At 36.7% G+C, this 25,365-nt stretch overlaps 4 protein-coding genes and 1 long non-coding RNA gene across 7 annotated transcripts; 2 read left to right on the plus strand and 3 right to left on the minus strand.

Moving 5' to 3' along the window:
• On the minus strand, nt 1,125-3,477 carry LOC104790404. Its single transcript, XM_010516152.1, has one exon. The coding sequence runs from the start codon at nt 3,415-3,417 to the stop codon at nt 1,417-1,419; it is 2,001 nt and encodes a 666-aa protein (XP_010514454.1). The 5' UTR covers nt 3,418-3,477; the 3' UTR covers nt 1,125-1,416.
• On the minus strand, nt 5,414-8,386 carry LOC104790405. Of its 2 annotated transcripts, none has more exons than XM_010516154.2 (11): nt 8,075-8,386; nt 7,885-7,983; nt 7,712-7,796; nt 7,538-7,607; nt 7,305-7,365; nt 6,993-7,203; nt 6,815-6,911; nt 6,471-6,583; nt 6,153-6,259; nt 5,915-6,025; nt 5,414-5,804 (listed from the first exon to the last, which is right to left on the minus strand). In XM_010516154.2, the coding sequence occupies exons 1-11, from the start codon at nt 8,162-8,164 to the stop codon at nt 5,682-5,684; spliced, it is 1,167 nt and encodes a 388-aa protein (XP_010514456.1). In that variant the 5' UTR covers nt 8,165-8,386; the 3' UTR covers nt 5,414-5,681. The 2 variants fall into 2 exon arrangements, with proteins under 2 accessions (XP_010514456.1, XP_019102200.1); XM_019246655.1 differs by having other exon boundaries at nt 7,885-7,961; nt 8,075-8,156.
• Nucleotides 18,483-19,664, plus strand: LOC109133471. 2 transcript variants are annotated; one of them, XR_002038598.1, is made up of 3 exons: nt 18,483-18,696; nt 18,940-19,188; nt 19,635-19,664. It is a non-coding gene; the product is annotated as an uncharacterized LOC109133471 (long non-coding RNA). The 2 variants fall into 2 exon arrangements; XR_002038599.1 differs by having other exon boundaries at nt 19,564-19,658.
• Nucleotides 19,668-23,073, plus strand: LOC104698698 (splicing factor 1-like; the record flags this gene model as incomplete). Its single annotated transcript, XM_010414107.2, has 8 exons — nt 19,668-19,772; nt 20,351-20,446; nt 20,532-20,577; nt 20,656-20,738; nt 21,171-21,248; nt 21,417-21,467; nt 21,596-21,730; nt 21,837-23,073. Coding segments are annotated over 8 exons (1,710 nt in total), but the record flags the coding sequence as incomplete, so codon positions are not given.
• Nucleotides 23,502-24,891, minus strand: LOC104790406. Its single transcript, XM_010516155.2, has 4 exons — nt 24,537-24,891; nt 24,340-24,429; nt 23,958-24,130; nt 23,502-23,859 (listed from the first exon to the last, which is right to left on the minus strand). The coding sequence occupies exons 1-4, from the start codon at nt 24,835-24,837 to the stop codon at nt 23,665-23,667; spliced, it is 759 nt and encodes a 252-aa protein (XP_010514457.1). The 5' UTR covers nt 24,838-24,891; the 3' UTR covers nt 23,502-23,664.

Genomic DNA, 25,365 nt, shown 5'->3' on the forward strand with positions numbered 1-25,365 from the left:
AAGACATGTGTTGATAAAATTGTTTAGCCATTCACGCTATAAAGAAAATTTGGAGAAGAATCGTTTGACAAGTCGGACTTGCTAGACACTTTTCAAGTGGATATTGGAAAGATCGGAGAAAAACTTAGTTTCCCAATCTAGCAAAAAAAAATGTGAGACTACTATGTGCAGCTTGAAGTTTTTAATTTCTCTCTAGCAGTGAAAATTTGAAGGCATTTCTGGCTGAGATCACACGAAAAATAGAGCAGAAAGAAAAAGCGTCACGACCAAAAAAGAGAGAGAAAGAAACAACGGCTGCACCACACCACGAAAGAGGCACATAAGGCATGAGAGTTAGAAAAAGGGGTAGATTTTCTTTGTTTTGGACTAAACCGGTTGTTTGCATAGAATGTAGTGGAACTGATATAAGACAAGATTTGTACATGTTTATTTTTATTTTGTATCCGCACTTGAACCTGAATGTAGATCAACAATATATGGAACATTTTGAGTTGCAAAATTGATAACCACTGGGGTTGGGCATATGCAGGATAGGCTTTCTTGGCACCAACAACATTATTACAATAAGCAAGAGTGGATGACATAGTGATTCCTTTGGGGAAACAATTAGTAATGTTGTTGTTTTCGGGTATATGCATTTTTTTCTTTAATTACCTAAAATAACATTATTATCTATAGGTCTTCATCTAACGAGTTTGGTGCAATTAATATAGAATGTGTTGTTTGTTCAAAAGGGTAAAAACAAACTGAAGATAAATGTGCACATAGGTAAATAAACTTCTTTTACATTAGATCATTCGAAGTTGAGTTATTAGCAACTGCGTAGCTGTTTGAGAAGTTTTTAAGACAAAATCAAAATTCTAAGCAAATGCAAAAGAAAGAAAGAATAAAATTGTCAATTTAGTTAGCCATCACCGACAAGTTAAATATTATTCTAAGTTTATCTCTTTGACACAGAGGTTTAGAGTACCAGATAGGTAATCAACCAAGAGATCGAATGAAAATTTGGGATTGGAAACCGAACAATGAGAGGGAAATTATACTATATACCCACTCGAAATAGTTAAGTTGAACCCAAAAGTACAAAAACTGTAAAGCATAGTTGAAACTTCCCCTTATTTTCAAGTCCTACATGGAAATTTTCTTTCACGTCCATAACAACCAAAACAAAAAATAAAAGTATACAAGTTAAAAAGATTATAAGTAAATTAAGGCATTGACCGGTTGTTTAACAACTTAAAACATTAGAGTAAAATGCTTTACACAACCACTAGCTACGGTCTAATACCCAAATGGCTCATAACACAAACAAGAACCAAACTTAAATCATTGTGCCCAATTTATTATTAGCAAAAGAGTCCCACAGAAGAAGCCACAATAGAAGTGATGTGTTTCTTTGGTTTCATCGACACCTTATTAAGTATTGGTTTTTGCCCATGGAGGGTGTATGACTTTAATCGCCTTCCTTAGAGTTCTCCAGAAGTTGAAACGGCTGAAACAGCAATAAGAACAAAATAACTTGTCTTCGAAAGAATCCTTAAGAATGAATGGACCTGGACAACGAGTATAGCAATTGTTACAGAAAGGTCGTGAAGATCTATTGTTAGGTAGTAACTCAACGTCGTCTTCGATCTTTCCTCCGGCTTTGGCGTACCTAATATCCCCAAGTACACACAGAACATGCAAAGTGACTCTACAATGTTTACACGTGTAAAACCAAGTCTTTGGGTTTGTTTCTCTTTCACATATATCACACCAATACTTCCCGCTTGCCTTTTCTCCAAAACAAAGAGTGAGTGGATGATCGTCATACCTAGGAAGTTTCACCATTAATGGTAGAGTAGCACAGCGAAAATCCAAATAATAATTGCATCTTATACAACCTAGGACGACTCCTTTTTCATTAATGCCGCAGCTCTGGCATGTTTTCAAGTGACCATATTGTAGTTTGAGGTAGAGTAAAGGATGAGGATGACTTCCATGGATAAATGGCACTGTGATTGAACAGCACACTAAGTCAAACCTTTGAGCTCTATCAATATACATAAACCCTTCGCAGCAAATTTGAAGACAAGCATCACACTTTTCTTTGGTATAAGGATGAAGAGAAAGAGGTCTTGGGTTTAGAAAATGTCTTTTCTTCTGGGGAAGATTAGCACATGTTTCATGGAAAACTAAACTACAATCTGAACAGTTGTAGAATGTGTTAGAACCGATGGGTCGAACACATGCTCCACACAAGATGCTTTCATCCAGAGCTATACCATCTTTGTTGAGGAGGTGCATGTCATGTTCATGTGCGAAATAAGTGATTGTGTTGTCATCATTCAACTTGAATGGCCTAATATCTTCAATTTCTTCAGGTACTCCATCAAGCTCTTTCCCATCCCACACGTCTTTCCTTATTGCACATCTTGAGTGAAGAGCGTAGTTAGGACATAAGGAACATGAATATGCTCCATATGACCAATCAATTTCTTCCCAACAAACTCCACATTTCCATTCTCCAGGACCAAGAGGATACTTGTACAAGACACGATGATCATGGTGATTGACATGAATGACGCGTGGTAAATGAGCACAATCTTGATGGAAGATCATGTAATCGCACTGATTACATACATAAGGAGAACGGTCGCCTTTTTCCCCACAAGCATCACAAACAAAAGAGATCAATCTTGGCATGAGTGTGAGTGTATGCTCATGGACCTTCAGATTTGAAAGAGCAACTGGTGGTTTTTTTTCAATCACACAACTCAGATCCAAGTTGAACTTACACATATCACAATGGTAAAGTAAGTTCTCAGTGTCTTTACCACATATATGACATTCTGGATCTGTGTAATGTGGAGCTCCGTGGGTGAGAAGCTTAAGAGGGTGTCTGACATGAGAAGGGTGAGTGATCTCTAGTGAGTTAAATACAGAGACACATCCATCATGAACCACCAACCTGCAACGAGGGCAAAAGTAGCCATATCCATGGCGTGTAAGACAAACATCGCACCGCATGGTAAGTCCAAAATCAACCATGAGTAGAGGATGGTGGTGCCACGGCATAATAAGATGGGCTCGGGCACACATAGCATCAACCATGCAATCAACGTCCAAACTGAGCTTACAAATGGAGCAATGATAATGAAGACGCTTAGTGTTTTTGTCGCAAATATGACATTTCGGGTCGGTGTGATCAAGAGTCCCCGTTGTGAGAAGCTGAAGGCGATGCCCAACATGAGAAGGATGCTCGAACGTCTCTTGTCTCTTGAACACAAATGCACATTTCCTGTGAATCGTAAACTTGCATATATTGCAAGAGTAGCCCTCACGAAACGATAGATCGCAAGCATCGCACTCCAAACCTTCACTGTTGTAAACAACAGATAGAGAATGGTCGTGGCCTTGTAAAATCTCGGAATCCATGGCTGTTGTGCTTATCAGAAGTTGAAAAAATATGCAAATTAGTTTTTCGCCGTAATTGGACTTTTGTTTCGTGTGAAAAAAGTTGATTAATATTGTCTCAGTCAGCTATATATATCATTGTCAATGCTACTTGTTATATTATATGTATTAACTAGATAATCAACGTATTGTAAAATAAAATATACATTTTTTCAAAAACTAGTAGTAAATTTCTTCGATATTGCATCATACAGTATTACGCTTTATGGTAAAATATCAAAAATATGAAATAGAATCGTCTATAACTTGGATACTTTTTTAATTAATTAATCGAGATATGGACATTAAGATCTATAATAGAACCTAAGTATTTTTCTAAGTCAAAAGTAGTGGGCACGTAATGTGTTTAATGTATCTATAAAAATAACTAGTGGACGTAATTATTAGTCCAACAAGTGCTGGCTCATCTTATCGTATCGGAGGCTGTCTATTTGACTGGTCGCAAGTACTGAATATAGTATGTTTGAGGAAAAAAACAAAATTAGTCCAGTTCAATTTTTGTCTCATATGTTAGAAGCTAATATAGATTATCCCTGCTCAAACGCTTATATCAAGTCTCATATTTTGTCTGCCATGTGATTTGAGTTTTAAATTTCAACGTTAAAACTATTCGGTGCCCTCCCAATGTTACTTACTTTTATGTTTTTGCGCAACTTCAGTAAGTTTGTTTTCAACAAAATATTTTATTTTCTTATATTTTGCATTTATAACCTAAGCTTGTTTTGTTTTTCTAAACATCAACCATTAAAATATCGTTACGTCAGAAAACCAAAAAAAAATTTGTGAAGTGACTTTGGTCAAATAGTTACAGTCAAACAGAATTCTACTGGAGTTCGAATCTTTTAAATCGTGTTAGCCCATATAATATGAACTGACTATAAATCAGACATGGTCGATTCAACAATGAAAAAAAAAATTTGGTTCCCTTTTTTCGCTTTTTTATAAATCAATTATAAAACATTATTATATCGGACAACCATACATTGAACCGACGATGATACTTCTTATTTCCCGTGATTTTGGGGAATGGTATAGTTCATATATTATACTACTTAACTAGATAGAAAACATGCCCTACACCATGGAGATATTTTAGTTGATTTATTTGTGTAATATATTTTCAATTTAAAATATTTTTGTTTTATATTATTACAAATGATTAATTTTTATAATAAAGGTTTTCAACCTATTTTTGAAACTTTCATTTTTAAGACTTTAGAACAACCATAAAAATTTATAAGAAATTCTAAAGAGTAACTAAAGACTATTATCCTCGAAGTGTTAAAGAAAAAAAAACTAAGATTATTAATTTATTATCCTCGTAAAATCGTAGATCATAGCTCCAACTAAGCTAAATATTAAAAATTGCAACACAGTCTTGAATATCTCAATATATAGTAGTTGGATCTAGACAATATCACAAGTTCACAACATTATGCAACATGAGATAAAAACATTTTCGTCATTTTATCTCATTCAGTATCAGTACCTTAACAATATATGATACCTCAACAATCAATCTTACATATGTTACAATATCATTGTACCAAATATTTGGCCATTGGTGTTATTTCTATCAAAGTGCGGCATTCAAGATCTTTTCTGAAGTACAGGAGATGACGGAAGAATCATAGTTTTAAATCTTCAATATTTTTTTTTTAAATATCTATATTATTAATTATGAAAAATTACATATGGATATTTCTAATTATATAATAATGATATAAAATTTGTTTTTGATTATATAGATAGTAATAAATTAGTTATGAGGGTTTTTTACATATGTACATCAGTACATATAGATAAGTATTTCTTTATTTCATATTTACCTTTAAAGAACTTCCTAATTTAAAACAATGACATTCTTACTTCACACTGATACCCAAAAAAAAAAAAACAGTGACATTCTTTGTAAGGTCACAAACTAAAAATGTCTATTAAAAATGTACTTCAAGAATAAAAATATAGATTACTTTGAAAATCAAACTTGGGTTCTAGTGAAAGTTGAGACAACTGCAATACATTAAGGTGCCAATACAAAAAAAAAAGTATAAAACAAGCAAACAACATTGGTAATCAAACATGGTAAGAACAAAGAAAATATCATTATACTACCAAGCTGATGAAGGTTGATTATATAATGAAGCACTCCGTAATAAAATAGAACGAAACAATATGAGAAACTGTCTTGTCTTACAAGCAAAGGCTTCATGCAGGTTGAAAAGTCATTGTTTAATTCTTTGGTGTTTTCTTATCTCTGTAGAGGATATATCCATCTTGAACATTTCTTCTGGAATCGAGATAAACATGTCGATTATCTCCTCTGCGATATCAAGATCTTCAAGAACCTGCAGAGGAGAAATTAAGGATAAAGGCAAATGGGAAACAATCTCATAGACAATGCTCAAGAGAGCAAAAAAAAATTATATTGCTCGAGTCTCTAGTGGTTATGTCCAACCTTAAATACACCAGCTACTGTACGGCCACCAACAAGGAAATTGCAACCTGTCTGTTTGCAACCACCAAGTATTTCCAACATCCTTTTTTTGCTTCCATCATAGTACTTTGGCTGCAAGAAATAAAGTCCTTAGTACTCTTCTTTGATAGTCTCGAATTTGCGAGAGTGTAGCATATATGAATTTAAGTGTAGGATTCAGAAAAGAAACAAATAGAGGAACATGAAGTATTTAACATACATTAACAAGTCTTGCTGCGGTGTCAGCGCCAATTACAAAACTGCTTCCTGGAAAGAGCTCAGCTTTCTGGTAGAAGTAAGGCTGATTTGAAAGTATTACCGTCTTTCCTGCCAACCGGATCCCAAACCAATCTCATACGATGGCACAAGTAATTAAATAAACGTACGTAAACTTTAATTGGTAGAAATTATACTCGTATTATGGATCACAAAAATTGATTAGTGTTCCTCTTGTTGTGTAACTCAAGAAGCCAAGAAAGTATATATAAAAAGAAAGAATACTTAGTGAGTCAAAAAAATTAAGATTGCACGTACGTACCAACTGCTTCAAATTGCTTGACACGATCTTTAATCTGTGAAATTGAAAGTGGTGGTTTGTCTGCATTGACTGCTGATATTTCAAAACATGGGTACCCACGGCCCTGACAAAGACTGCATTAACAAATCTAATTCTTGTGAGATAATATTGTTTACATTTTTGTTATCCAATTTGTTGTTTAATTTGGAGATTATAAAAAACGTTGAAAAGCCAGAGGCCTCTCCGCAATCCAACAATGGAAGCAATTAATATAACACAAACGAAAGAACACTAAACGATTGCATTCCTTTTAAAACATGCATGTTCACCCTAACATAATGATAGAGACATATATACTCGCTTACCTCTTTGCAGCTTCCAACAAGCTGAGATGACCCTCATGTAATGGGTTAAAAGAACCAGACAGTATAATCTTTCTATCTTGATCCAACCCGTATGTTTCTGCCATAAAGATGTAATAGTTACAAATTTAACGGCAACATAACAAATGCAAGATTCAGTTAACACTGGTCAAAATCTCACCCCTAGAAAATGGATAAATCTTAGAGCACAGTTGTCCAGCTATAAACTGCTCTAGTTGTTGCTCTTCACTAAACCGAGTTTCCGACTCATCAAGCACATCAGACTTGGTTAAGCCACAGTCAATTGTCCCAGAAACTTTGCATGCCTTAGCCATAGCCTGGATCAGAACACAACTTGCCACCTTATCTTCTTCCTCTCGGCTTCGAAGGTTCTAAAATGCTCTCCACCATCAGATAAGAAATGCATGAGAACGTAATTGATGTTATATATAATTAGAGCAAATCAAAACACGAGAAAGAATGTTACAATCACCTTTGTTAGAGTAACTGAAGTTTCCAAGCTCTGATCAGATGCTCTAATCGACAAGAAAAACCTACTCGCATAACAAACAGAACTTTGAGTAATAGAAAGCATAATGTTAAGTTTCATGGGCTTCCCATCCAAAACCAATCGACAATGAACAGTTTGGAAAAATATTAACTCGCTTTCGATTAGGATACAGTGAGAACATAGATCCCCTGCTATGGTTAATTGATTAAAATTACCTGTGATCACCACGCTTTGGACGAGAACTTGCCAATGCTCCCGTTAAACCCACACCAAGAACAGGATAGCCTATCCATCACTTTAGCAAGTTAGACCAATCCAAGATTTCTATTTCTTGCTGACAAAATCAAGAACTGTAGTTGAAGAAAGAGACTAGTAACGTTATAGGGAACCTGGTTTAGAAAGCTTAAGCGCCCGATTATAGGCTAACAAAGCCATCTTATTAGCCATTGCTTGGTTACAGTGTTGGCTCGGAACCTGAGAGAGCGATGATAAAAAAAAAATATGCTCATAGCCGAGGAGAACCAAAGACGACTTACCATTATTTAAGGTTTTGAAGACAAACCCTGCCGAGTAATTGGACCATAGAAATCATGGAATATGGAACCACAGCTTCAAGAAGTGTGTTTGAAGCTCCTGGAACTGACATCAACCAACCTAAAGCCTGAGAATTAATAGTTTCTGATGACTTAAAGCACGCAAGAATCACATATAAAGTTATATACACAAAGAGAGAGAGAGAGAGTAAAAAAAACCTGAGAGGCACCACCGGTTACATAGACAACGGCCTGCGTCGGTGATGAGTGAATCGCTTCCACGATGGTTTGGATCGCAGCCTCTCCCATTGTTTCTCTCGTCTCTGAACGCAGACGAGAAGAGTTAAAACGTTGACTTAAAATTTCAGTTTCATTCTCGATTAAATAAATAAATACTCATAAGATTAGATCAGCAACATGTATTGTGTCATTAACATTGACTCTCGTAATTTTTGCCTCCAGTTTCAAATTGTTTTTTCAAGTAATATAACAAAATTGTTTATAAAAAAAAAAAAAAAAAACACAAAAGTTCAGACTAATTCTATCTCTCTGTATACATAATATGTATTGTAAATGACTATATTCGATTTTCTCTATATTTAAACTATACTTTTAAGTTTTAACCTAAATATATAACAGTATAATATACATTAGGGGTGATCATTGTTCGTGCCTTTCCATAAAGCAATGTCTGATGATTCATGGTCAGCCTTTGCTTTCTCACTTCCTCCTCGACAAGATTTAAGAAAGCTTGTGTAGACTTAAGAATTATTTTCTCACCCATAGCAAGCCTTTTGCCAGATGTAATACGCCAAATCAACTTAAAAAAATGTTCACTTTGTAATTGGTTAGACTATGTACAATGGTTTGAAAATTAAACATACACCTCACTTTTTTGTTTAAAACTCCACTTCCATTTCGTTATTCAACACCTATATTAATTTTAACTTTTACAATAATTTTGTTTAATAAAATTCAATACTTTACTTTACCAATTTTATTTTAAAATTCTTTTTTATTTTTTTCTAATTTTGTACCTACAAAAGAATAAAAATTAATGATTTACTTTTAATTATAATTGGAAAATTACATAAACTGTTGTTAACAATTTTATTTTATATTTTATTTTCAGTAAATTATTGTTATGTCCAAATAAAACAAAACTAGTCTTTATATATAGATATCAAAAGATGATGAATTTCGATATAAATTTCTTTTTTTAAAAAAATTGATTACTATAAAATAATAGAGTACAAATAATTGGAAAGAGATGAAAAAACACAAAAATCTGAATAATTAATAGAAAAATAATAAATATCTTTAACAAAAAGTTTCTCTCAACAAAAAAAACATCCCTCACTCTTCCCATCACAATGTGCCACTTAACATCGATTGAAGGCTCCATTCCTTTTGCATTCAACACAATTAATCCATCTAGATTTTTTATAATATTCAACACCTCCACTATAGGCATCAAAATTCAACTCACTCATTGTACATAATCCTAGTCTTTTCTATTGATGGCAAGCCAAAACCTCCTTCACTTTTTGGAGTACATATCTCAGAACAAGCCACTTTAGTTTTTTCTAGAGTTCAAAGATGGTCCCAGTCGACATGAGAAAACTGGAGTCGTAGATGCTCAATGGATTATTCATCAAGGTATTAAATAATCAGTCACTTGGTATACCAAGTATGCTATCTACAATCCTCTGTTACATAATATCTAGGAACGACTTTAAATTTAATATAAAAATTAAGATAAATGGGAAAATTGTATAAGGAAATGATCGAACTTGTAACTCAAATGATTAAGCCAACTAAACTACTAAAGAACTCCGAGGAAAAAAACAAAAATGATCAAATTAGAAATTTTCAAGTTTAATCTTTTGGCAATATGTTGCATTTATTGTAAAATAGGTGACCCTCCCTATTTCGCGGTTGCTGCCACCACACCACTACCGCCGCAGATCCAAGCTATCCGGTGAGACCACCACGTCGACGGTGCCACCTTGCCCGTTCAGAGAGCGAGAGTCCAGACGATTCCGACGCCTGAGCACGGTTACACACACCATCATTGTCCTATCCGCCTTGTTTTCTTTTCATTTTTGTTGTTATCTTTATTTTTCTTCTTGTCTAGGTCTCTCTTTGGCTTATTTTCACACCGGAGACGGTGTGAAGTAAGTCCGGGGGAGGGTCACCTATGACCTTTGTTTTCTTTATTTTTCTTTTTATTGAGTCAGTTTGTCATGTGAGTCGAACCAAAACTTGTGGGAATTAGGACCGAAATCTGTGATGTTTTTAACCATTTGTGAGTTTGACCGTTTCCTAGTGACCATTGTTGCAGAACTAAGAGTACAGAGACGAGCTAATACCTCTTCACATTCGGACCCTTCTCCTGGCCAGAAAAGCTTCATCCCATTAAGGTTTCACCGGAAAGACTTAGACTCTACTTTATTGGAACCTAACCGGATTTAAATTCTTCTCGTTTTGGGCATTAGGATAGGGAACGTGTCACATATTCAGGACTTCTTATTCATTTTGCCAATCTTGCTGATCCTGAATAGCTAGCTCATTTTAAGTTAGTACCCACCCCGAGCCTAACCTCCTTTCAAACCACTTGCACTTGTATTTTTGTTTTCTCATTCTGTGCAGCTATGTGCAAAACGGTCGGGGAGAGCAGGACTGACACAATCTCTAACTCGCTCTTGCTGGAGAACCAAAGAGGAAAAAGCCGGACGGACAGAGCACGTGCTCCAACCCAGCGAGCACCTGCTCCGAAATTATATACATCCGAGTCCGCGAGTTGTTTTGAGCAGAGAGAGAGCCTAGGATACGGTCCACATGCTCCAGGGGCAATATCAGAAGAAGATCCCCCATCATCCTTCATATGTCTAAAAAAAAAAAAAAAGCGTTTAAGGATGATGGAAAGGGACCAGAGCTAGTGTTACACACCCCCGAGCATGCGTTGTACCCTGAGGAGAAAAGAGAGGCTGAGTTTGAGAAGATAAGAAGAGGAGAGTGATTAGAGGTTGTGGACATCAATGAGTCCACTCTCCCTTACCATTTTGTGCGATATCCTGCATCTCTTTCGAAGTAATGGTAACCCCTAAACACTCTATAGCTCCACCATTAAAACAGCCTTTTATCTACCAAGCCTCGATTTCACTAGCTTAATGCCCTTAATGAGAAGCTCACGCCAATTTTAATTGAATGTAAAGAGTCTTTGTCTGGAAAGTGATCTTTTTCTGGGTTTGATTGCCAATTATGGTTCTGGTTTTGGAGATGTTTGCTGGAGAAGTTTTTGGTATAGCTTGTTCTAACACATGTGGTCTGCAGGTCATGGTCTACTCACGGTTTCTGAGATTTTTGCGAGTTCCCACCTTGGCTCTCTTGGCGCTTGGTTTGAGTTTGTTTGAGGACAAACAAAGATCTAAGTCCGGGGGAGTTGATATGTTACGGTTTTGACTCACTTTGACCCCGTTTATTTGATAGTTTTGTAGTTGTTTGAGTCCTTTTCAGGTTATAATAAGAGGCTAGGAAGCTAAAAGCAAGGATTGGAACAGCAGGAGCAATCGGAGCAGAAAGGAGTTGAATTGGAGCAGAAAAGCTGATTTTAGACCCAGGAGCACATGCTCCTGATTTCCGAGCACATGCTCCCAACTCTACGGTTTCATGACGACACGTGGCAAGCATCTAGGCGCCGATTCCCTGCCTAATTCCCCTTATTTTAGGCGATCCTTTGTGAGAGAAAGAAGGCTGAGATCGCTTTTTAATAGGGAGATTTGAATTTGGAATCTTTCCTTATTTTTCTCTACTTGTATGCTATTTAACCTAGGGTTTTTAGGAGAGAAAATATACCTTTTCTTTTGTTTTTGGAGCGACGTTTTTGTGAGAAGAAGAAGAGCGGCTACCTTGTGAAGCATTCTCTGAACCCTTTTTATTTTTATGTCATTGAATTTCTCATCTTTTGCTATGATTCATTTCTCTATGTCTGAGTAGTTTTCTTTGCTAGATTAGGGGTTTCAAAAGGGGTTTCATGGGTTAGCAACAGAACACAAATAGGGCTTTTTATAATCGATTGTCTTCACTATTGTTAGACTTAATGCTTAGGTTGATTTGATCACCCAATCTATGATTCTAGGTTTATCTATTCATCAAAAGTGTAATAGGTTGCTAGAAAAGACATTAGTGGGCAAATTATCCTAGACCTGCGAAAGTTGATGTGTAGGTGATTTGTGAACTTATCATTCATGTTCTTTAATGCTTGTCTGCGATTCTGGGCTCAAACGACAGTTTAGGATTTATGGATCGCCGAGCATGTGCTCCGGATGTCTGAGCACGTGCTCCGCGTTTCCGCACAGAATCGATCAGATAGAGTTATTGATACCACGACAGTGGATCAGTTTATATTTATGTTTGAGTTCTAGACTGGTACTTAATCTATGCCCTGAATAGTTGTTTGGTTGCTATCTATGAAATTCCCGAGAATCACTCCTGATCTAGTGTTTTGTTTATTGCCTTTTTATACCGTTTTTAATCACTTAATTGTTACCAAAAACCAACTTTGAATTGTCTTAGCTTGAAATTGAACCAATAGAACCATAGAGTAAAACTTGGTCTTCGTGGGATTCGACCCCTAAGTACTACTTCTTTGCTGTGCACTTGCAGTAGGAAAATAGGGTTTAAAACTCTGTGTATCAGCGTTTCAGCGAACGAGAGGTGTAGATGAGATGCGTGAATTAGCCAATGCTAGAGGTTTACTTGACTCTGAGTAAGGGATTAGTGAGTTTGAGTTTACTGACAATAATGAATCGTTCTTAGTGCCTGCTTTTTCATATTGTTAGTGCTGAGAGTGGTAAGTGATCAAGGTTGATTGTTGCTAGTGTGAGAGTGTAGTGACAAGGTTTTAGAGATTCATTGTCTAGGAAATAATTGCTTGAGGCATGTAAGGCATTTGTACTGGTCTAGAATACTTAGGATTCGATTACCCCATCCTTAGGAGCTTTCGTATTTTATTTGTTTACATTTTCTTTACTTACTCGACCACTTACCCGATCAGGTACATGATAACCTGCATCGAGTAATACCTCGAGCTGTTCATATCTCATTTGCTTACTCGATCACCCACTCGATCCTGTACTTGACTGCTTGCATCGAGTACTTAGTCGTGTGGTTTCTTTGTTTATATTCCTTTCTTTTATATATTTTAGGACTGTTAGAACAAAAACCCTATCTTCTTGGCTTGACTTGTATTGTCCTGATCATATCCTTCCTGCTAGCAACAAACAACCATTTGGATTGATAACCCTTTGTACTACAACTGCATAGGGAATTGATACCCTGGGTGAAAACTCAACTATCAGTTACGCCTGATATAAATGCCTTTCTAACTCGTTCTCCTTTGAATGGGGAGATAAGGAAGGTTGTGTTTAGCATAAATCCAGATAAAGCGCCTGATCTAGACGGGATGACAAGCCTCTTTTTCCAGCGGTTTTGGAAATCCATCTGTAAGGACATCATTAAAATGGCCAAAGACCTTTTCGAGACGGGTTCTTTTGATCCAAGACTAAATGAGACAAATATTTGTATGATCCTCAAGAACGAGAGGCCTAGAGAAATGGGGGAGTTCAGACCCATCAGTTTATGCAATGTAAGCTACAAAATTATCTCGAAAGTCCTCTCCAACAGATTGCGGAAAGCCCTCCCGAAGCTGATTTCAGAGACCCAATCAGCCTTTGTGGCTAGAAGTCTGATCACATATAATATCTTGCTAGCACAGGAGAACTTCCATGCCTTACGAACGAACCCAATATGCAGGTCCAAGTTTCTTGCTATCAAGACGAACATGAGTAAGGCGTATGACCGTGTGGAATGGTCATTCTTAGAAAAATTATGTGTAATTGGGGTTTGATAATAAATGGATCTCGATGATGATGTGTTGTATATCATCAGCCTCTTATAAAGTGCTCATCAATGGGGAAGCAAAAGGAAATATAATCCCTACAAGAGGATTACGCCAAGGCAACCCGCTCTCTCCATTTTTGTTCATCTTATGTACAGAGGCTCTGATAGCCCAACTACACGGTGCATAAGTCGAAGGTCGTATTACAGGCCTAAAAATAGCCCAACGAAGTCCACCAGTGTCGCACTTACTCTTCGCAGATGACCGACTCTTCTTCTATAGAGCCGATATCCAGCAATGTGCTGAGCTTCTTACGATTATAAATAGCTATGGGGCAGCTTTGGGACAGCAACTGAACAAGCAAAAGTCGGCTATCCTTTTTGGCAATAAAGTGTCCAATGCCTTTACAGCGGATTTAAAAGGGGAGATTGGAATCTCAAAAGAAGGAGGAATGGAGACGTATTTGGGGCTACCTGAGACAATATGTGGTTCCAAGCAACATGTTTTTGCCTTTGTACAGGACAGGTTATATGCTAGGATTAATTCCTGGTCGGCGAAATTCCTATCAAAGGGTAGCAGAGAAGTCCTGATTAAGTCTGTTGCACAGGCTTTACCAACGTATGTTATGTCCTGCTTCCTCCTACCGTAACAAATCGTTAACAAACTTAGAGGAGCAATTGCTAGATTCTGGTGGAGTACAAAAAACAACAATAAAGGTCTGCACTGGGTGGCGTGGGATAAAATCAGTGTTCCCTTGGAGCATGGGGGGCTTGGTTTTCGGATCTAAAGGAGTTCAATCTGGCTCTACTTGCTAAACAGCTCTGGAGACTTCTGCGTTACCCTAACTCTCTCCTCTCTCGAGTCCTAAAGGGGTGTTACTTTAGGTATTCAAATCCCATGGATGTAAAGAAATCAAATTCCCCATCATTTGGGTGGCGAAGCATGATGTCGGCTAAACCTTTACTCCAGCTTGGTCTGAGGAAAAACATCCGTTCGGGTTTTATTACGCGAGTATGGTTGGATAGTTGGATCCCTACAATACCAGGGAGACCAGCGAAAGATCGAGGCACTGGTTGGGACCCGAACCTTTATGTGAACCACCTGATTGATTTTGAGTCAAAGACTTGGAAAATGGACAAGATAACCGACCTGGTGGACCCGTTCGATATTCCTCTCATAACTGGACTCCAGCCTAGTAGGAGGTTTATGGTTGATGATGATGTTTGGTGTTACACAAAGTCAGGACAATATACAGTCAGATTGGGATATGCTATTGCTACACAATCTAGCCTCGAGGTTTTAGAACCTAGCACTACCAAGCTAAAGAGTCAGGTATGGAAAATGAATACGTTGAGAAAAATTAAACATTTTATGTGGCAGACTCTTTCTGGATGTGTGGCTGCTAACTGTCGACTAGTAGAGTGTCACTGTGGCACAGAAAAGGCTTGTCCTAGATGTGGAGACGAGGATGAATCAATTAATACAAGATCTTGTTCACATGTCCGCCAGCTTTGCAGGTGTGGGCTTTGTCCAACATTGCAACCGTTCCGGGAGAGTTCCCATGTGGCTCTATTTTTGTTAACTTTGATTATCTGCTATGGCGAGCCAAGGAACAGGGAGCGAAGGAGGAGGAACTTGCGATTTTCCCCTGGATTTTATGGTATTTATGGAAGTCAAGGAACAAAAAAAATTTTCAGCAATAAGGATATTTCCCAGATGGATACGCTGGATCTTGCTTCTTCAGAAGCCTTAGCATGGAGATTGGCTCAGATAGTTGATTCCTATGAGGAGTCTGAAGACAGTCATCAAGAGGAAGTGGAGGAAGAAGAGGAGGCTATAGGAGAAGTTAGGTGCCAACTAGATGCATCTTAGGAGACTAAGGATCAGTTTGCTGGTTTAGGTTTTGTGCTATTGAGTCCTATCTCATATTACGGTCTGAAAGACACAAAGAAACAGCTCATGGTTCTTCACTATGAGTTGTAGGGTTTAATCTGGGCAATGGAATCAACATTACAACAAGGATTGACATCAATACATTTTGAGACAGACTGCGCGACCATTATCAAAGTCATAGAGAAGATTGATGAGTGGCCCATTCTTTCCACGAAGTTAGATTCTTTTTCTGTTTTAAGAGCAAAGTTTTTGGTTTTTTCTATCTCTCATATTCCTCGAACGATTAAATGTCCGTGCCGATCACCTTGCAAAAAGTGCACAAGGTTTTCTTTTTTCCCATGTAGACTTGTAGGTTCCGGAGCAGTTAACTCTATAAACCAACCTTTTCGAACTTGATTAATAAAGTATGGTGTTTTTGAGGTAAAAAAAAATATATTACTCTAATATATATTAATTATATTTTTCTATGTAATTCCTTTAATTATATTATTTTATTATGGTATGTGATTATATATAAGTTGTATCATTCCATTTGATAATACAATAATAATAATACGATCCTATTCTCTCTATTTATATCACGAGCCTGTTGCCAGGGTCGGATCTGCATATGCACAAATCTAAACCTTAGGAACAAGGTTTTTTAAAATATACATATTCAAATTCAACTTAAACTCCAAAAAATAATTTTAAAAAGAGCAATGGACACGAAAATATGAAGGAAATCAACTATCTGAACAGCTGAACTCTCATTAAACGTGTCAAAATCTGCATTGTTAAAAAACACCATCATCTCTCTCCTCCGCTAAGTTACTCCAGTAGATGACTTCTACAAGTGGTGCGAAGATCTCAATGTTTGGTGGTGCCAAGTCTGGATTTGTTATCTATATCATTGATCTCAATTTTTCAACGTGGCACTACTAATAAAACCCTAGAAGGTGCTGATAAAGATAGTGGACTTCACTCGAAGTCTGTTCATTAACTCACTGTCTCAAGTTCGAACTATATTGTTGCAGGTTTTAGCATTTTTTTTTTTTTATGTTTTGTTAGTCGGTCGTCCAATTTTTTTTTTGCTTTAAGGCATATAAAACACGTGCGCCGGCTCTCTGCCATGTGATGTGATGTGAGTTTAATTTTCAATGCTAAACGACATGCTTTGTGACGAGGTGATATTATTTAAAAACGTCGTGTAGTTTTGTGTCGAGGTGACATTATCTCAACACGGCGTAGTTTTGTTGCTTAGAATTTAATAATTTAAAAAGGTGTGTGGCATTTTAGTATATTTTAATAATTACATAGGCAAAATAATTTATTTTATCCAAAATTAGAAAACCTTACCATGTTAGATAGAAAATACATAGACATATTAAAATTGTTGACGAGGCATGGCATGGGATGATGAAACACAACGTTAAAATTATAATTACGAAAATTACCTCACAAAATAAATATTAATTTTGTAATCGAATCATATTATTTTGCATAAAATGTTTTCAACAAAACATTTCTTAAATCACGAATTCCATAATTTTATCAAACTATTGCTTAATTAATTTTTCTTAAAAAAACATTACAACAATGGCTCTTATTACATCATAATTTTTAAAAAATATATTCAAAAAGTTCTTAATTAGTTGATAAATGATATAAAACATAATGAAATGATTTTGATAATACTTTTGGTTATTGTTTTGGTAAGATTCATATCAAATACCCGCAGATCTTGGATTCACTAATAGGATGATCCATTTTTTTTTTTTTATCAATACCAAATAACTCTTATTAATTTTTTTTTTTAAATAATAACTAGATGGTAATTGATATAACAAGTAATACAACTTTACGTATATAGATTATATCGAAATAGGAAAAATGTGGGTAAGCTATCGTTATCATGAGATATACATTCTCATGGTAGCTGATTATCACCCGAACATTCTCAGAAATTGAGGAGAACCATTTTTACTATTGTTTAGAACAATGGTTGTTCACCTTGTCATATTTGGTCAAGTTTTTTAAGAATAAAGAACTATCATCATACAAACTTTGTAAGAATAAAGAAGGATCATCACACAATCATATACGTTCACATGATATTGGTTCTTAAAACCCCATATTGTGGACAACAACCATAGCTCCATAACCGTCCTCATAGACCTCATCAAGATAGATTTGATTTAGACTTTATACTTTTCTAATTTACATTTTGATTAATTTAGTACTTACATTGTTCGAACTGTTTTTTTTATGAATTAGAGATGTTGTTTTAGGTCCTCAGCATTTACATAGATTAAGGAACTGTTTGTTTAGTGAACCAAACGCAGTAACTGTACGCATATATAAAATTGGTTCATGATTCTTTTGATCAAGATTTTATTCTTAAATACAATTGATTTTGTTATTTTTTAATTGTATATTTGAAATAAAATTATTTCCTTAGCAGATCTAAAATTTTTATAAAATAATATTTTATAACTATCATCCGTTATATATAATTTTATCTAAATGTACTATGTGGGTTCAAAACGTGTAATACTCAAACGATTAGATCAGCAACATATATTATTGTCACTTTAGTTTGAAATTGCTTTCAAGTAATATAACAAAATTGTTTAAAAAGAGAAAAACAATAAAAACACAAAAGTTTAGAATTACTTTTGTAAAATTTTCTTAAATTTTCCTTACCTCTTAAATTTATGAAAAACTTGCACTAGTTTATTATAAAAGTTTTAGAATTTTTCTCTCTAGAAATACACTTAGTCATATTTGTTAACCGTACGTTAATATATTTGTATTTTTTTCTTCTGAATTTTCTAAGTGAAACAACGGCGTTTAAGGGTTGTCGCTAAAGAAAGGAGAAAACAGTCAAACACACATTTGCGAAGCGTTCTGAGTATTTTTGGTAAAGACCTAAAAGAGATATCCGACGAAGCTCCGGCGAACCCCAGCTTTTACTCCGAGCGACCCTTCTTCCGAATCCTCTTACGCCGCCCCTGGATCTCACCCCTCGTTTCTCAAGCTCCAACAATCTCCACCATTACTCAAGGTAACAGATTCAAGTTTCAGACTTTTCGTTTCTTGCAGATTTGGATTTGTGGGTTTTCATTTCGTTTTTTAATTTGTGAGTTGTTTTTTGTAGTTTTGTTGAATTGGGATTTGTGGGTTTTGTTGAATTCAAGTTTTTGTAGTTGTGTTGAATTCAAGTTTCAGACTTTCGTATGTTGTATGCTTTCGTTACTCGTTACCGTTGTTAACACCATCATCTCTCTCCACCGCTAATTTACTCCAGGAGATGACTTCTACAAGCGGTGCGAAGATCTCAATGTTTGGTGGTGCCAAGACTGGATTTGTTATCCCTAAGAACAAATTATCTGGATCATTGATCCCGATTTTTCAACGTGGCACTACTAATAAGACCCTAGAAGGTGCTGATAAAGATAGTGGACTTCACTCGAAGCTGGGGAAGAGAAAGACTAAATGGGGTCCTGACTTGTCACAAGATATTGGAGTCAAGAAAGCTCGAGTTTTAGCTTACCAGGTATAAAATTGAATGAAATGTTATTGTGTACAACTGATTGTTACTAAGATGCTATATTGTGAACAGTTGATTGATTTGGAGATTAAGCATTGGAATATGATCTGAGTTGAACCCCATATATAAAGATGTGGTAGCTTTATGTATGGAATTTGAACATTTTGCTTGGACTGGTTTAATGTTTGAATATAGTTTGGGTGTTTTTGCACAAATTTTCACAGGTTTTGCAATTGAAATGTTAGATAATAGATTCCTTTTACAACGTGGTGCTATATTGTAGATAATATCTCGTATTTGGCCCACATTATATGTTGAAGCTCAATGTTCGACTTTTTAGTCTTTATTCTGTTGGCAAGAGGACTAATAATGTCATGTTAGTTTTGCCTGTTGGTACTAAACACGCATCGGCGTCTTCTGTGAATTGTCCAAAATGGAAAAATCCATGTCAGGTACCACTATGTGATAAACTGCGTGTTTGGNATAAAGATAGTGGACTTCACTTGAAGCTGGGGAAGAGAAAGACTAAATGGGGTCCTGACTTGTCACAAGACATTGGAGTCAAGAAAGCTCGAGTTTTAGCTTACCAGGTAAAAAATTGAATGAAATGTTATTGTGTACAACTGACTGTTACTTAGATGCTATATTTTGAACAATTTCTTATAAAATGACAAGTTAGCTTTATGTGTCTTTGATAGTCAATTAATTGATTTGGAGATTAATCATTGGAATATGATATGATTAGAACCCCTTACATAAAGTTATGGTAGCTTTATGTCCTTGATTTGGAGATTTAGGATTGGAATTTGAACATTTTTGCTAGGACTGGTTTAATGTTTGAATATAGTTTGGGTGCTTTTGCACAAATTTGCTGTGAAGTCAGAGTGTTCACAGGTTTTGCAATTGAAATGTTAGATAATAGATTCTTTTTACAACGTGGTGCTATATTGTAGATAATATCTCGTATTTGGCCCACATTATATGTTGAAGCTCAATGTTCGACTTTTAGGCTTTATTCTGTTGCCAAGAGGACTAATAATGTCATGTTAGTTTTGCCTGTTGGTACTAAACACGCATCGGCGTCTTCTGTGAATTGTCCAAAATGGAAAAATCCATGTCAGGTACCACTATGTGATAAACTGCGTGTTTGGTGACCAATTTTGAGCAGAAACGCCTGGATCAGATTACACAGCGACTGGCTTCGGGAACTCTTGAAGTGGAGACTAATAGAGAATCAGCTTTAGCTTCACAGAACACCAATGATGTAAGTGATTTTCAGTACTTTTTTTTTCTTCTCCATTTATGATTCTTTAGCAATGTAAACTCATCTGCCGTTTATATGTTCATAGATCAGTATTGCTGAACAGCTGGAGTTTGAGAAGCGCGAAGCAATCGGTATGTAACACTAAATATTCCTCATTCCATCTGGACATTCGCTTTCCCTCAAGTAATATATAGTTTCTTTACTTCTAGGGGAGATACTCGAGCTGAACCCGAGGTACAAGGCTCCACGTGATTATAAGCCATTGCTAAAAGAAGCTAGATTGCCAATTGATGTAAGTTCTTGCTTGGTTAGATGGTTTAACCTTTATCGAATCATGCATTTGTTCTCTCATGTGGAGTGTTGCCTTACTACCTACCTCACCGAATCTAGAAAGTCTTGTACATTTGTTTGAGAGATGGATCATGTCGTATCTTGGGAGAGTATTGAGAATGTATTGAGTTTAAAGAAAGGATAGGTCTTATTTCGGAGTATGTTTCTCTTTTCTCATTCTAGTCCTGTTTAAAGTCATGTCAAAAGTGGAATATAATTATGTATCCTTTTGATGACTTTTATCTATTAGTCCACCATATTTTATGTATCAGTTGAGGGTGTAATATATCAAGCTGTTTAAACCTATACAACATCCTTTGGATTCTGCTTTCTAAGTTATGTGATAACTCAGCTGTTCACAGCTTATATTGTATATGGACCTATGCTTTTGCAGGTTAAAGATCATTCTGATTTCAGCTTCCTAAGTATCATATTTGGTTCCCAAGGTGATACTCAAACGCGGCTCGAAAAAGTAAGTCACCTATGAATGCCATTGCTGCTATTCAAAACTATAGGTTCCTTACCTGCCTTGAGTCAACATCCTTCTGTGTGACTGTGTCTTTTTCTAACATTTCTTTCTTACTGTTATCATTCCATTTTTACTCTGCATACGAGCTAAGTATTTTCATTATGGGAACAAGAGACGGGAGCCAAAGTACAAATTTTTGGTACTAAAACAGGAGGAGAGAAGGTAAATATTGGAATACAATATCATCGAGTTAACCATAATAGACTTTCATTTTTGTTCTGCTTCTCCATGTTGGTCCCTAAAACTTCTCAAAATTCTTAATGCGAAGGTTTATGAATTGGATCGTGCAGGTTGAACTCTCTCCTTCACATGAAAATGAGATCCAGACGCCCTGGCAAACCTTGTATTTTCAGATATCATCTGACACTTACGAAAAAGTGGATGCAGCAATTGCTGTAATTGAGCTACTTATGTCTTCAGTTTCTGTGAGTTCCTAAATCTTCTATAAGAGAGTTAGAAGTATGATATAGCATTCTGTTATTTAAAGTCTCAATCAAATAATACTCAAAAGTATATTGTTTTCCTTTGTAGGGAAATACGGGAGCTGATGCTGCTCCTTCATCTTCCAGATCTGAAGATATTTCAACTAATCCAGCCCTGACCTCCGAACAACCAACTGATAGCTCTTTACAACCTCCTGAAAGCCAACTCCAACAGCATGGTTCTTCCTTTCCTTGGGCTTCAAATCAAGCTCCATTTCATCCACCTCTTATACCCTCTGCTTCAGGTCATGGTTATAGTATCCAGGAGCAAGCTCCATTTCATCCACACATGCCTCGACCACCAGATTCGTTCGCTTTTAACCTTTCCAACACACCAAGGGCCTATTCTGTGACTGCGACTCCATATGCTGGCAGTCAGATACAACCAATAGGACCACATTCTACTATGAGGCCTTCAACCCTATTTACTTTCCAACCTGTACATAGACCAACTTTGTTGCCAGACGTAGTCTCAAGCAACATGGCCCAGTCAGTACGGCCTCTGGCTCCTAACTTTAGTCCACATCCGGTAGCTCATCAGCAAGGTACTGAACCACCATCAATTCCCTTTCCCACAAGTATAAATCTGAAACATCTAGCAGAATATGGTTCTGGTGGTTCTATGCGTCCTATGTCTGTGTCAGCACATATTACTGGCAGGCATGCTGGTCTTGCTCCTCCCCCAGATCGTCCCATAAATACAGCTCCTAGGCCATTTTCCGGAGATTTTGGTTTCCTAACACAGCAGCCAAACGTTGTTTCCACACCACATATATCTCCTAGACCCAACTCTCAATCAGCTCATCTCCCTCATCTGTCATTTCAAGCCCCATCCGTCACTCTAAACCCTCGACATCTTGGGCAAAATTTCACAAGATTACAGCACTTCGACAGGCAGATGGAACAACCCTTGAGCCATCCATCTACGCCATTTCATGGTAACGCGAGATCTTCCAACTTGCAGAACTTTGGACCACCATCGTCTCATCAGATGAGGCCGAGGAACTTCCCTGGAGCTCAATTCCTGCAGCATTCTACTCATTTCCCTCCAAGACCAGTCTTTCATCATGATAATTTGGTACCGCGTGGCCAGCCACAGATTCGCCACCGGTTCAACTCTGGAGTCCATCAAGTGTATGACCCGTTTTCACCCGGTGATGTTTAATTTAGTAGTGTATTTTCAGTTGTATGTGAAGGATAGGCCATTGTATGTTATTTTCCGAACAGAAATTCCGAAACGTACGTTCACGTTCATACTTAAGTTCAGGAGACACATGATTTTCTTTTGTTGTTGACTTGTTGTATTGAATGTAAAATTCGTTCGAAGTCCTCTGAACAAACCTTTCCGGAAAATCCAAAGCCTCTAAAATGTTGTTAAAAAAACAAAATCCCATTGAACTGAACCAAAAGCTTGGCAATATCAATTTTCATGGCCCAATAGAGATCACTTTATAATTTATATATAATCCTAGCTTCTCTTTCCCTAACGCTTGTAGAACTGGTTTCAATCCTTTCAATCCTAACGCTTTAGGGACTGCTGAACCTTAGTATGAACTGTCCCTTTTCGCCACAAGTGGCAAATGAGTTACATTGAAAGGTTACTTGAGAAAGTCTTTGACTATCGTATTCTTATCCAATCTTCAATATATAAATCCTTGCATGCGTAAAATTTTGAAATTTCAAATCAAATGCAAAGGAGTCATCTGCAACTCCATACCTCAGAACGATTTTTTAACTTCACAAGAAAAGAAACTAAGACTTTCATAGAGTCGAAACATTTGAACGTCAGCAAAATAAGACGACATCGTAGAGTATGTACAAATTCTAGATTTTTGACACATTGTAAGTAGAACACTATCTCTTGAGTACCAGAAGGTTCAGATGTTGGGGCCTGACCTAAGAATCCTTTCAAGCTTCTCGGCCTTGAGGTAATCATTCTCTGTAAGGGGTCCAGCAGGAAAAGGTGTGATCTCCACCACCAAATGAGGAGTAGGTAACTCATCAAACAGAGCTCTCACATTGTTGCAACACACGCTTTGACCATGCGCACTCTCCCTCCGTATTTGACAACCCTGCAATAATAGTAGTATCTCCGTTTACCGAAACATAGAATAATAAAAAACAAGAGTGTGTGGGTAATTATATGATAAGATGTGCTTTTTGTTGTTACCTTGTGAGATGTAGCATCTCTAAAATGATCATCATCTGAGAGAAGCGACGCAATGGCTTTAAGCAGACGGTTCCCTTCACCTTTGGAAGGCACCCTGTAGTTCCTTCTAAGTGTTCCCTTTGTTGTCGGGTGCCATTTGCTCACTAGCTTCCTCTTATCAGCTGCATCCTTTTCTGAAACATATATACAAATATAAAAAGATTGTCTCATACTCCTAAACATTTGAAACTAGATAACAATCAAGCAATCTCATTCTTGTTCATGGAAACTATAGCTGAATCTCAAACATACCACAAAAGAGAATGTGTGAAATTGGATAAAAAAATTTAGACTTGAACACAAATCCTATAGACAAATGAGTCTTTAAGTGTTGAAACAAAACCTGGTTTGTTGCCCTTAATGTTCTGAAGCCATTTTGAAAAACCAAGATCAGCGCCATCATCTTCAACATCAACACCACCGCTGTCCAAACCTAAAAGATTATGCAAATAAAACAAAAAGAAACTCAAAACAAAGAACCATTGAAAAAGAAGAACCCTAGAGAGTAAGTAAAAGTAATTGATTAAAAACCACACAAACCAGAAACGATAGGGTTAGACTTGGATCCAGCAAAACCAGCTTTCACGAGAGCGTAGAAGACACAAATTCGACCAGCCCATAAGACAGGGGTCTCAAGCAAGGAAGCACGAGGAGGAGACCCATTTGAGGTTTTCTTCTTCCGATAACGAAAAATTAGATGGCGGGTTAACTTGGTTCCAGGAAAGATGGACTTCTGAAGAAGTGAACAAGACGGGTTGGAGTTGGAGAGAGTAGGGATCGTTGAGTAGTGAGATCTCAAGTAGAAGGACACTGAAGGGACTTGAACCAGTGAGAGTTGCATTGTTTCTTGATCTTGGAGCGGCTGAGTTTGGGAGACTTTTGTTGAGTGGAAGTAGATAAGTCGCAACGGCGTCGTTCTCAGTTTTTTGTTAAATAGGCTTTCAAATTAAGTCGCAAAAACAAAAAATATACAAGCCCAGACAGACCATTATGTTTTTTTGGGACTAATAATAAAAAGAAACTAGTTAAAATTAGCCGAACATCAATTTTGTCCATTAAAAAATCTCACTCACACTCGCACTCGCACTAATGCAACAGTTGATCGATTGAGGAAGTCTGATAATTGGTCAGGGAAGAGCGTATGCTGTTGAGAACAAGCTCTAGAGTATTACATGAGAAAGACTCTTTCATCACAGTGAGAGATGGAGATGGTCTTAGCTGCATATAAAAAGAAATGCCAGAATAAGAGTAGTTTTTGGTTCTCATGCAATGTAAGAGATATTGAAACGATCCCCATAGCAAGAGAGGTTCAAATATTAGGGTCAACAACTTAGGGAGGTTAAAAAAAAAAAAAAAAAAAAAAAAAAAA

Source organism: Camelina sativa, chromosome 6 (genome assembly GCF_000633955.1).
Source record: "Camelina sativa cultivar DH55 chromosome 6, Cs, whole genome shotgun sequence".
NCBI lineage: Eukaryota > Viridiplantae > Streptophyta > Magnoliopsida > Brassicales > Brassicaceae > Camelina > Camelina sativa.

Excerpts from the sequence above, each read along its gene's own strand:
- LOC104790406 (XM_010516155.2), bottom strand. The coding sequence starts at position 24,837 with ATGCAACTCTCACTGGTTCAAGTCCCTTCAGTGTCCTTCTACTTGAGA. Across the intron at positions 24,131-24,339 it reads CATTAAGGGCAACAAACCAG|AAAAGGATGCAGCTGATAAG; the intron begins GTTTTGTTTCAA and ends TATATGTTTCAG. Across the intron at positions 23,860-23,957 it reads GAGATGCTACATCTCACAAG|GGTTGTCAAATACGGAGGGA; the intron begins GTAACAACAAAA and ends CTATTATTGCAG.
- LOC104790404 (XM_010516152.1), bottom strand. The coding sequence starts at position 3,417 with ATGGATTCCGAGATTTTACAAGGCCACGACCATTCTCTATCTGTTGTT.
- LOC104790405 (XM_010516154.2), bottom strand. The coding sequence starts at position 8,164 with ATGGGAGAGGCTGCGATCCAAACCATCGTGGAAGCGATTCACTCATCA. Across the intron at positions 7,984-8,074 it reads TAACCGGTGGTGCCTCTCAG|GCTTTAGGTTGGTTGATGTC; the intron begins GTTTTTTTTACT and ends ATTAATTCTCAG. Across the intron at positions 7,204-7,304 it reads CTTCAGTTACTCTAACAAAG|AACCTTCGAAGCCGAGAGGA; the intron begins GTGATTGTAACA and ends AGAGCATTTTAG.